This window comes from Acipenser ruthenus, chromosome 9 (assembly GCF_902713425.1).
Source record: "Acipenser ruthenus chromosome 9, fAciRut3.2 maternal haplotype, whole genome shotgun sequence".
NCBI lineage: Eukaryota > Metazoa > Chordata > Actinopteri > Acipenseriformes > Acipenseridae > Acipenser > Acipenser ruthenus.
In genome coordinates this window covers 1,893,536-1,906,616 of record NC_081197.1, presented here as the reverse complement: position 1 = coordinate 1,906,616, position 13,081 = coordinate 1,893,536, and the positions used below count along the sequence as shown (strand labels likewise).

The window sequence follows — 13,081 nt, the reverse complement described above, 5'->3', positions numbered from 1 at the left end:
CATGTTGGAGGTTAAGGGGTTAACCCATTAAGTGCCACTGTGCTCATTTGAGGACAGGCTACTTTGTAATTTTTGTGTATTTGTAACTGGCATCTACCTGTTGTTTTAATTTTCTATTTAACTGTATTGTTATGATAACTTACTCGAATTTTGTTACCCGCAAAAGACTAAATGTAATGTATCAAATTGCATAAGTGCAGCTTGTGTTCTGATTTTTTTTAAAGAAAAATTAATTTGGTATTTAATAGGTTAATAGCATTTTGGGAAATGCAACAGTAAAGTGTCCAGTAAAGTGATAACATGTCTTAATGTCCCGAAACAAATGCTGCATCAGTTAGTTTCAGTCCAGAGTGCCTGCACTCTACTACTCTGTACTATTGAATCCCTCTGCTCCATTCCTCTCTCTTTGATCCTGGCAGTGTCCAATGAGCTGAAGCGTTCCCCCAAACCTCTGGGGATGCTGCCCTTTGTTCCTGTGTTGGCTGCTGGAATTGTGATGTTTGTAACGTGAGGTTTTCTCGCTGCACCTGTTGGCATAAAATAATTTGAGACTGGCTTCTTGAGTTCATGGTGTTGGTACTGTCTGCCACAGTTAATCCCCAGTACATTCTCTTCAGTTTCCTTGTGATCTCTGTGCCAGTCGTGATGGAGGTTGAGTGATTTAGATAGCTACTGCCCTTAAACTGAGGGAACATGAAGCCACTTTTTCAGGACCAGTAGCTTGAAACCTGGTTCCAGGGGACCGGGTGACCTAGTTTGAGGCACCTTTGCTGTATCAAACCTCAAGTCTCCTCTGGTGTGCCATGCAGTGGCCTGAAACCTAGTCTCTCGAAACCAGGTTCCAAACCACAAAGTATCTTCATGTTCCCTCAGCTTTACTGCGGACAGAAGTCATTTAACACAGAGAACCACGCATCCTGTCTTCCAAATAGCGGTCAAATGCAACCGGACCACTACTGACCTAGGGTGTGCCGCATGCCTGTGGGTTGGTGTTTGAGGAAGACAAGTGGAAGTAAGCCACTATTTAAAATGCTAATGAAGCGGTCAGATTGCACAAACACAGCAATGGAGTCGGTGGTTCAATCCTCTGTCATACTGTACTATAGCAGCCTGTTGTATAGTAAAATCACATATCAAGCAGCAGCCCAGTGCTGCAAAATGCTCTTATGAAATCCAGGGGTGACGCATCCTGGCAGGATGTACACGGATCAAATCAACCCCTCAGCCTATTGAATAGCACTGATGAGCTGTTACCAGGGAACTGCTGTGCCAATGCAGAAAGAAGGGGATAATCCTGTACCGATGGGTCTCACTCAGGTGTGGTCGGGACTCGGCATTATGGTAGACTGTCACGATCATCAACACGCAGGAAAAACCTGTTGTTAACATGTGAAGATTTAATACATCTGTGGTCATGATGGAGGCTGCAATCAACTGAAACTCAAACATGTAAAACGGCAATGGTCACCAGGGCAGTCCGTGCCTGTTTTCTTTTAATTATCTAGAGCCTGACTTTGTGCTCTTCCCTGGGTCTCATATTTATTTCACTGCATGCCAAACTGGTGTCTCATCGTCAGGCAGCTGTGTTGTGCTGGTCACCCTTGACTCTCAGACAGTTCCTGACCCATGCATTGAACTGCGGTGTTGGAAAATGTGAATTCTCTCAAGCCCTGTTTTTTTTCTCTTGTCTCCCCTCTTTGTGTTCCAGCTTTGGTTTGCATTTGTTAATGGATTTTCGGGGCAGATTCTGTTTGAGAGATGGTGCATCGGGCTCTACAATGTGGTGAGTCTCCCCGTGACGGCCCGCAGAGTGGTTCTGGCATGCCTCTGTTGTTTATGGCTATGGATTTGTATCGCGGCTTCCAATCAACGAGTCTGGGAAAACATTCATGTCCTATAAATAATAAAATGATTATTTCACGCTGCTCTGTGTGACCCAGACCATAGCAACCCAGAGATACGGTTTGTGTTGAATTCTGTGTACAGAAAACATACTATTAAAGAAAGCCGTGTACATAAGGCAATATACTCTGAATATATGTATACCTAGTATGTGTGAGGTAAGCAAGCATGACAGTAAAACATGCCCTTTTCCAAAGCATATTACAAAGACCTCCCTATTGAACCAATCAATCAGCAGCATACCACAGTACCCCCACCTCCTTATCAATAAACATACAGTGTTACAGAACTATTACAAAAAAAACGACTTCACTGAATAAGAAACAATACAAATATGCTGTACAAGGTAGAGAAAATCTTTAAAACAATGCCAACAATGGAACCAGAATCTTTTAAAATGGCTCCTGTTGAAAGTCTGAAGATGTTCAGTATTTCAGTAATCAGGTGTTCCAAGCACAGCATCCAGCGTAAGCAACCAACATATACCAAAATCTGTATTGATCATAGGGAGAGTTTAGAAGAACAATACCCTCTGTAGAGCAGTCCAGTCTATTGAGGAGCAGTGAGGGGTTTTGTAGATATTATTCAGTAAATGTAGTAAATCCACATGCTCAGAACGTTGCAGCAACACAATGATGTGCGTCAAACATTCAAGCTGCTGTAGCACTGAGTTAGACAGAGCAGCTGCATTGGCACTTACACAAACTCTGTAACTCCTGTAGCTACAGTGGTCCCTCGATTTCACGAGATGCAAAGTCACGAAATCGGGTAATAAACGGGTGAGCCTTGTTGACAGTAAAGGGTACAAGTACTATATTTTACTGTATAACTCACTGTTTTCAATATGTCTCTTGTTTTGATGTGCAAGTCAGGTAACGAAACTAAGAGGGAGCTGTTGTATTCTGCAGCTCTATTAGCGCCTCTGTCCGAGACTATAACAAGCTTTTAAAAAAGTTTGACTCTGCTGGAGCTCAGGATCGTCTTAAGTGATTGTTCATTTGCTTCAAGCCTTCTCGCATTTCTATAGGTATTAATTAAAGGTATGTAGGTAGGAGTGTTCCCACAAGTTAAATGCTTTGGAAAAGGTTTTCTTGTGTGCTTTTTGTTTAAGGTTTCTCTATTGAAACTGGCTTTGCACATGGTTCCTTTGATTGAGGAGTTCATGCACATATTTGGGAGGGGGTTGAATTGCTATGTGCAGCTGGGCGGGTTAGCACACTGTTTGTTTGTTTTTGTGAAAGGAATTTTACCTGCACAGTGTATTGACGCTACTGGAATGTGAGAAAACACAAAAGAAGGATTAAAAGATTTAGACGCTCATCTCAATCTACAAGCACACAGTGTTCAGTAATACAAATGCAATCCTAACACAGACTCGCAGTTTGCACAGTGTTTTCTTAGTGTCCTCCTGTTTTGAGAGACCTGAATGGATTGATCACAGACGTTTTACCTTATTCACACACACACAGACACAAACTCACAAAGTAACACACAGTCACACACACACACACACACACAGATACAATCCCAGAATATACACTGTATACTGTGTAGATGAAGTAATTCAAGGTGAGCAGCTTTTTCTTTCCATGAATTCCCCCAAATAAAAACATAAAAACATATGAGCACAAGAAGATTTGCAAATGAGAAGAGGCCATTCAGCCCGTCTAAGCTTGTCCGGTTCCAGCAGCTGATTGTCAAGTTGGATCCAAGTGATTCTGCCTCAGCAGCATGCCCAGGTACCCAATGCATGCCCTCACAGCTCTCTATTTGCTTTGACCCGTCTGGAATGAATGGTTTCCCTTGTTTCCTAAGATCTTCACTGCCCTCCCTCCATTCATTCTGGGTATCTTCGACCGGCCGTGCAGTCAGGAGAGCATGCTCCGTTTTCCCCAGCTCTACAAGATCACCCAGAACGCTGACGGGTTCAACACCAAGGTGAGCAGCACAGAGATGCACCTGCACACACAGTGAGGCATCTAGAACACACACACAACCAGGCATCTGTCACACACATACAGTGAGGCATCTAGAACACACACACAGCGAGGCATCTAGAACACACACAGCGAGGCATCTGTCACACACACACAGCGAGGCATCTGTCACACACACAGCAAGGCATCTAGAACACACACAGCGAGGCATCTAGAACACACACACAGCGAGGCATCTAGAACACACACAGCGAGGCATCTGTCACACACACACAGCGAGGCATCTGTCACACACACAGCAAGGCATCTAGAACACACACAGCGAGGCATCTAGAACACACATACAGCGAGGCATCTAGAACACACACAGCGAGGCATCTAGAACACACACAGCAAGACACCTAGAACATACACACACAGCGAGGCATCTGGAGCACACACACAACGAGGCACCTAGAACACACACAGAGCGAGGCACCTAGACCACAGACAGAGCGAGGCATCTAGAACACACACACACAGCGAGGCATCTAGAACACACACACAGCGAGGCATCTAGAACCTTCAGGTGCAGCTCAGCAGGCATGACAATGTCCCCCTTCCATCCACTAACCAGACATAGAGCTGTATTTAGGAGCATCGTTGGAATAATGGTTTATGGCATCTGAGAACAAAAGCATTCCTTTCAGTTGATTCCCAATCAGTGCATCACACCTCAGCTGTGATTTCTTTTGTCTATTTCCATCCTAAGCTGCTGGTACCATTCACAGGAGGTGGCTGAAGTATTCTAATAAACAAAACATCCTGTTTCAAATTCCAGCAATAACTTTACCAGTACTGGTTTATTTTGGCATAGCTGGTTTTAAACTGGTCAAGCTGGTTCGAGGATCATTATGATACATTGTTCTGTTTTTGCAATGTGCTGTGTGGCCGGTTAAACCCAGGCAAACACTTTGCACGCAGGAAGCAGTCCAGTCCCTACCAGCGCGGCCCCAGCAAATCATATTCACGTGGAATCCGTACCTGCAGCAGTGAGGTTGCTAATGATAGCCCGTAAAGGGAAATAAGGAAATCATTCATTTAGGGCAAACCAGTGAAGTGTAGCTGTTGAAGACGGAGTGTGGCTGTGCCAGGGAGACAGTGAAAGGCTTGTTATGAGTGGAAGATGTCGGTTGTGTGTTTTGGCCGCTTCCTGACTCCTGGTTTGTTTTTCCCTCAGGTTTTCTGGGGTCACTGTATCAACGCCCTCCTCCACTCCATCATCCTCTTCTGGTTTCCACTCAAAGTGCTGGATCACGGTAATCGCTCCTCTCGGTTAGCCTAAATGTCAGCGCGTCGTAACACTTCAGATGCACAGGTTAGGATTGAGCCAGCAGCACCTCCACCCCCCAGTCCAGAGCCTGCCGCTGATTGACAGCTCTGCTGAAATGCAGCTGCCAGTTCCAGCAGGTTCTGTGTGCAGGCCTCAATCGATACAGCAGCCAGGATTTGAAACCTGTCTTTCATTATTGCAGTTCTGTTTGCCAGACTCTGCTTTTAAGTTTGTATTCCCTGTGTTAGGGCACACATGGGTAAACTATTTGAATGGTGTTGTTAACAGGTGTGCACTCTGGTCTTGAAGTTGATTAGTTTTAATTGGACAGATTTTGTATTTATTTTTTTCTGCTTTCGGGTGCACAGTAAAATCAGCAAAATCCTTTCTTTAATAATTAATTTCTTACCTGTTTATTGTCCTTTTATGTGTGTTTTATGTGTGTGTAAAAAAAAAAACACAAAAAAGACTCCTCATGGGTGATTTTCAAAGAAAGTGAGAAGGGGAAGCCTAGCTTTTGAACATACAGTATGATGCATGGTCATATCAGGACAAATAATTAGGTCTCTGAATTGTACGATCTCCCGTCTCACTGTCCCATTGTCTTTACTTCTCGTGAGCAGGATTATTACTTACAGGACTAGTAGTTGAGTGCAGCTCCCTGGAAAGGATTCCAATCTGGAGGTGTGTGCTACCTGCTAATCCATGGACAGCACGATCAGATGTTTTGGAAATGGGGAGTTACAGTGAACTGAATTTTGAGACATTCTGGAGGGGAGTCTAAATGAAACAGGATACACTGTTCCTCCTGTCAGTGTAATTATTTACCTTTCATTCGAATTAGATTGTTAATTAACACTCAGGGATATCTCTTATTTGTACAGTGGGATTAATTAGCACAACTAATTACTGTCGGCTCTTTTGGAATTAACATAATAATTAGCATCAAACCACCTTTAAGCCAGAGATGTGTGTGTGTGGTTTTATTTATGCAATCCCAAAGCAGGGAATTCATTGAACTCTCTTGTGATTGTTACATTTCATTATGCAGGAATAAGACAGAAAACGTATTGATTCATTTGTGCGCAGGCACCTAAACATATAACTAGGGCTATTAAAGCTTTTCTCGATGTTAATGCTTTTTGATCTTGTTGTGTTTAAGTTAAGTGGCCAGATTGCAGCTATTGGGTCTGACCTGCATCTCGGGATGTGACTAGCTACCAGAAAGCAACACTAACTATTAGAACAAATCTATTGAGTATAAGTAATAAAGCTGATTGAGCTTTCAAGACTCCTGGTTTTCAAGCTCTGGTATCACTCCTTTTAGGAGCTGTGTACTGTACAAGCGCACTGTTTGCCTGAAGGCAGTGCTGTCATGGAACCCAAATATTTAGACTTTGAATCTTTCTTACTGAAAGAGCCGGTTGTATTACCAGTGTGCGCACAGGGAAGTAAGGCAAAGCAATTAGGTCCGTCACTTAAGCGTGTCACTGAATCCGGTGATCTGTCAGCAAGCTTCCTGCTTTCTGTGGATTCCCCGTCTCATTTCTCAGCGTCTCTGAATCAGCACTGCAGAGCAATGCTGAAGTGCAGGCTGCTACAGGCTCCGAATTGAATAACCGGGTCAATCCAGATTCTGTGTACTATGGATCTATTCAATTGATCTAAACATTGCCTTCCATTAAATCATTAAAAGAAAAGCAGTGTGTGTGAGTCTCCTAACTGTATTGCTGTCTTTAAAGGGTTTAGTCCTAATTTAAAATACCTAAGGTGGCAATATTAAGTTCCACCACTGTTTAGATCCCTGCTTCTGCATTCCCTTATAAAAGTATACCATGGTAAATGGGCAGTCATTTTGTAGTTTTCCCCCATGCCTTTCCATGGTTATACTCTGCATTTACCATGGTTTGCCATGTTTTAAACATGCTGTACTGTACCTCCTCAGGGCTTCACAAAGCTCACCCATTCTTTACCAGGCATGCACTATGCTTTATTAGTTCCTGTTGTGCTTTTACTATGAGGAGCTCTACAGCACCTAAAGAATTAGCAATGGTCTTGTATTTACAGCACTGCATGTGGTTTGTTTGATACTGTACCACGAATGGGAGTTTGGGAAACAAACAAACCCTCCGCACTCATTAAATAGCAGAGATCTGAGTAGCTGCATTATTTGGTAATCTTAGCGCCTGTGCATTAAGCCCAGTATACACAAGAAAGCATGCCTTCAGAAAAAAATACAATACTAATAATGAGATTGTGTGTTTTGAGGTTTTTGTTGAATGAGCTCAGATGACAGATGTGGTTTTGATGTAATAATGATTGTGGTATTTAGCTCCGCCGCTATTTCGATCAGTTGATTAGACCCCCCTTCTATGTGGAAGTGCTACTTAATTCATCATCTTTCTGTTGTTTGATTGGCAGATTCGGTGTTTCATAACGGACACGCTACTGACTATCTGTTTGTTGGGAACATCGTCTATACGGTAAGTCCATTCCAAATGGCTCACAGAGATAAGTTACCTTTCGTTCTACCAGCATTGTAGTGGAAAATACCATAGACAAGCTTTCAAGACCACCTTTTTAAGTGATCAGGTAAAACTGGAGTGGATAAGAAGTAGTGTAGATGGGATGTAATATAATGAGCCTATATTAAAATTGACAGAAACTTTACTGAATCAACCCAAAGTCTCCCCTGGTGTGCCGTGCAGTGGCCTGAAACCTAGTCTTCTGAACCCAAGTTCCAAGGTGTTCCCTCAGCTTAACTTTAATAAAGGGGATTTGAATTTTCAAGAAGACAATGCACCTTTAGCACACAGCGAACACAGTATTTGTTCTTTCTTTTCACAGTATGTTGTAGTGACCGTCTGTTTGAAAGCTGGCTTAGAAACAACCGCGTGGACAAGGGTGAGTATTCAGAGAACACTTTGCTCATCTAAGTAGCGTGCTGCTGAACTACATGTACCAACCACTTAACCTGCCGTTTGTCAGGCAGCCTGCATATACCGAAGTGATTTGCAGGTCCAGTGTCGTGTTTTATACAAGGTCATTCACTTACCCTTATTTAAAAGTCACTGGTAGCAAACAAAATGACAGCTCTTGATGTTATAATAACAAATAGATTCTGAGATATACAAAGAAGACCACAAAGATACATATATTTCTTTTAATGCAGATGAGGCTCCTTTTTCCTTCAGTGTAAATAAGCAGACAGAGAGCTCTCCTGTTTTTACTTATCTGTCTGTGAAAGCCATGTAAAGTCAAACTCCGAAGTAACGCTTCAGTACTTGCGATTTAGATAAGGGAAATTAAATTGAACTTGTAAGGTCACAGACTGCTTTGAGCGTGCCTTCCAATATGATTTAAAATTCCTTGAGCCCAGGTCCCCATACAGAAACCGGCTGACCATTCAGAACGCTCCTTTCCCGTGGATAATTGGATATCGGAATACCGTCGCCTCTGTGCCCCAGTCGAAACTGGAAGCATTCTTCACAGGATTCCAAATCAATGAGAATGTCAAGCTCCCAGTGGACCAGGCACATCATAAAACTCCCATCAAGACTGCCTCATTTGTGTGTGCTGGGTAATGGGTCTAGCCTCTTGCCCCCCAGTAGAACATGTTTCTTTTCTTTGGGAAGTGAGTGTGTGGGTGAGCTCCGGCTGACTCTGCTTCACGCTGGGCGTGTGTGTGTGTGTGTTTGCACTTGCACAGTGAATAATGAGGGCTTCAGTCCCCAGTGCAGTCCCTTTAATGTGTCCTGTTTATAGAAAGCCCCAGGGAAAAGCGTAATAGGCGATTTCAAATCCTCCCCGCCCCATTAGTCTCAGCATTCCGGTAGTTAGCTGGTGTGTCAAGCACCTGGCAGGGAGGTGGAGAGGCAGGGGGGGTGGGGGGGGGTCACAGTGATTTGTGTCAGACAGAGCTCTCCCAGGGGAGGGAATTAACAGAGCCAGCTGAGTACAGCATGTGGAGAGAGAGGCTCTGGGAGCCACACTGACAGGCCAGGGCTGGGTGACAAACCCCATTGTCATTTCAGATAAAGGATACTTGGTCCTGATTCCCGCTCAGGATGCGGTAGGCTATGCTATTCATATTTAGCAAAATGTATAAAAAGAAACCTGGTAAGCAGGCTTCAGACTTTGCCCTAATTCGTGGACTGCAATATGTATAACATCAGTCTTACTAGCTATTTCTACCATGCTATATGAAGAGGGCGAAAACCAAAACGTTGTAGCTAATTATTAAAATCGTGAGTGTTCAGTTTATCAATTACTTTTCTTCTTCATTATATCTATATAGATAGACAGATATATAGATAGATAGATAGACAGATGTGTGTGTTTATTTATTTTGAAATCGCAGTCACTGCAGAGCAATAGGAGCACAGCTGCAACATGTTTGTTTCCAAAGGCGTTCCATAGGGAGGGCAGGCAGCAAGCATACAGTTTCACAATCCCAGCGTTACTGCACACTGACAGCTCATAAAACAAGGTCATCAGTGTGAACAAAACTAGAAATGAGAAAACCCCCTTCTCTGTGAGGTATGCAAATGTGTGCCGTCACGTGACACGTTAAAAAAACAAAACGAGTGAAGACACACCTGTTTCCACTCGAGCAGAGTGCCGGGAGCGAAGTGGTCCTGCTCCACAATTAAAGCTGTTCTGTAATTGCTTGGCCAGTCAGTGTATTTACTTTAAATTACTCTAAGTGCAACCACAAGGCAGGTTGAAATAGATCACATAGAAATCTCTTAAAATGACAAAGTAACGCCATTGTGTACCTCAGTTTGATCCAGTCTTAAGGGCCTGAAAAAAAGAAAAGCTGTCCTTTCAATGTCACTTCTTCCTGTTACAGTAATCCAACACTGTGCACCCACAGTTTGGAGCAACAGCTTTCTGTTAATGGAGACCCCTGTGCGGAAATTCAAAATAAGCAAGCAGGGACAGTGTTGAGCGGTACACAGTACACTGGGCAATTAGCAGACATTAGTAAGTGGTTAACGATTAAATAGCACAACAATAAAGAGGGGGGCTTACAGTAAATTAGCAGTAAATAATAAAATATAACTTTGGAAGACAAGTAACTGGAGTAATTCAAGTCTTAATAAAACGGTAACACGTTTGCATCTTGTGTAATTACTGTGTATTTACATAGTAGTTACTTAGTAAATACATGTGTACCTACACATCATTACAATGTTATTATGCATAGTTACAATGTACTTAATGTGTAACTCTTTTTGCACTATATAACCCTAGCCCTAATCTTATCCCTTACCTTAACCCTATCCCTATCTCTTAACCTAACCCTAACCCTTTTCTGATACAATTGTGCACTTACATTGTAACTATGCACAACAACATTGCTCTCCTGCTCTCTCTCCCCTGCAGTTCAGTCACCTGGCCGTGTGGGGCAGCATGCTGATGTGGATGGTCTTCTTTGGAGTGTACTCTGTCATCTGGCCTGCCATCCCCATCGCTCCGGACATGCTGGGTCAGGTCAGTGCTGCTTCTAGACTGCAAGATTACTGTGCTTCTGTGAAACACTCGAGCAGAAGATCACAACATGTGCTGTAGCATCAAAAAGAAACGCAGTCCAAACGTCTGTCTTGTCAAAGTTGTTCTGTACACTTCATTTGTTGTTTGTTTTTTTTTAAATCTGTAAAGTACTTTGAGGCGTTGCATCACGAAAGCCAACCTATAAGAAATAAAGATTGGGTGATTGGTTGATTGATTGGTTGATTGATTGATTGATTGATTGATTGATTGATTGAGTGGTTGATACGTTTCTTGTCAGTGCTACTGTAGCTACTGCATCCCTTGCTGTATAGTCACAGCGCAGGTCCCTGCTGAATTCATTTTAAAATGACCCCACAGACCATTCCCCAGCTGCAATTGATGGTCTACACTGTGACTGTACTGAGAAACACTGTGCAATGAGAAAGCAAGGATGTGTACACTGTGACTGTACTGAGAAACACTGCAGAAAGCAAGGATGTGTACACTGTGGCTGTACTGAGAAACACTGTGCAGTGAGAAAGCAAGGATGTGTACACCGTAGACTACTGAGAAACACTGCAGAAAGCAAGGATGTGTACACTGTGGCTGTACTGAGAAACACTGTGCAATGAGAAAGCAAGGATGTGTACACTGTGGCTGTACTGAGAAACACTGCACCCTACTTTGCATTGAAACTGAATTGCAACTTCTATATGAACTGCGTATTGAGCTCCCTCCGCACTGCAGGCGTTTTAGAGGGGGGGGGGTCACTCTGTGCAGCTGCCCCACCCTGGTTTGTTTCAGCAGGAGAGTGAAAGAGATTGACAGCGCTGGAGACAGGATCACCTGTTGAAGACAGATGGGAACAAGCGGCACGTCTGCTTTTAGACACAGCGCTTCGCCTACTTTGCCTGGGAAGGGATCTCTGAGCTACGGAGGGAGGGACTGGCTCCTTCTCTTTGCAGATATAATGTTTATTCATTAGGTTTTTTTTGTTTTTTTTGGACTGTGGCTGTGATTATAAGAGATTAACTCCTTTCCTATTTAGCTGCTGCAACAAATTCATCTTCTCCTTCCATTCGAAGTGCTGTGTGTGTTTATTGACCTGACTGGAAAGCTGTTGGAAGCAGCAGCAGGGTGATTGTCACCAATGCATTGCTATTATAATTTCAGTTTGAGATCCCTGTCTAAATGTACTGCTGCTGTTTAAGTGCAGTTTTTCATTTAAATAGGATGTTGCACAGTAGACAAACGCAAATAGAAATGCTTTTCATACTGATATGATAATCAAGGGTTTAAAATCTATTAGCATTTACTATTAGCACCTCCAATATTATGACTGGTCCCGGTCTTCTTGTGCTAAAGATCCTTTGCTTGTTTTGTTTTTATAGTTTAATTTGGGATATGAATGTATTTCAAATACAGTACAATGTTGTAGATGGGAAGGTGCTGTTGCTTCCTGGTTCCTGATCACTTCCTGTGGCTCAGATGCTCTCCAATGGCCTAGCTGCATATGTTTTCTTTCTTTTACAAAACAATTTGCAGATGACAGTTTGCAGTATGTAGCATTTCGAACTGAGCCTATTGTAAGATAACATCTAAAGCACAGTTGAAGTATAGGGCCCTGTTCACAAAGCCTTAAGGACTGCTTTAAGGACTGTGTAAGGAGCTGTGTTTTTAAAGCCTGTTTTGATTAATGTAATCAAGTTATCAGTTCACAAAACCTTTTACAGCTGTTTTAACCCAAGAGAATGTTTATAAACACTCAACAGTATTTAAAAAGCAATCCTTATTAAAACAGTTTCCATATTTTCATGTGGGTTGCTTGTCACTAATAGGCAACACAATAGATGATCACTCCTTTAAGTGGTTGAAGATACTCCAGTGTATTCTGAATTGTCTTAGTGTTTCTCTTAGACTCTAAGACTTTAAGTAGAGACTCTTCCCTCATTCTTATTCATAATCTTTTCCGTAAGAGCTGGTGTGTGTGTTCCGCCCGGATTTCGAGAGGGTTTATCAGATTTCAGTGGCATTAGTGCTGCTTCCAGGGCTGTCCGTTCTTTAATAGCATTTTGTTCCTAGCTTCGGGGGAATGCCACTGGGTCCTGAAGATGAGGTTAGCATACCTGACAACACTGGAGCGCGAAACATTTAAAGATCTTTCAGTTTACTGCAATTGTAAAACGACACGTCGGGAATGGGATTAAAACTGGGCACTTCAGGTTAACGCCACAGCACTGCTGTAACAGCCGTGGGAGGGTTACCAGCACGCCCTGTCTTGTGTTGTAAGGTTTGGCAGTGGGAGGGTTACCAGCACGCCCTGTATGAGCTCACGCTCAGCCACTTCTTTCTTGTTATTTTTTCTTATTGAAGATTGTTTTATTTGTTCTCTCTCAAGCGTTCGTTCCGCTCTGGTGAGTTTTACATTTTCGTT

The 13,081-nt window shown here is 42.9% G+C and overlaps 1 protein-coding gene across 7 annotated transcripts in view; it reads left to right on the top strand.

The window, feature by feature from the left end:
* The window catches only part of LOC117407247 (phospholipid-transporting ATPase IB-like), a 174,325-nt gene that overhangs the window by 137,361 nt on the left and 23,883 nt on the right, over positions 1 to 13,081 (top strand). For all 7 annotated transcript variants that reach the window (XM_059030679.1, XM_059030674.1, XM_059030676.1 and 4 more), the window contains 6 exons: positions 1,709 to 1,783; positions 3,718 to 3,840; positions 5,059 to 5,137; positions 7,573 to 7,634; positions 7,999 to 8,055; positions 10,540 to 10,647. In XM_059030679.1, the coding sequence (XP_058886662.1) occupies positions 1,709 to 1,783; positions 3,718 to 3,840; positions 5,059 to 5,137; positions 7,573 to 7,634; positions 7,999 to 8,055; positions 10,540 to 10,647 (504 nt within the window). The remainder of the gene's footprint in view (positions 1 to 1,708; positions 1,784 to 3,717; positions 3,841 to 5,058; positions 5,138 to 7,572; positions 7,635 to 7,998; positions 8,056 to 10,539; positions 10,648 to 13,081) is intronic.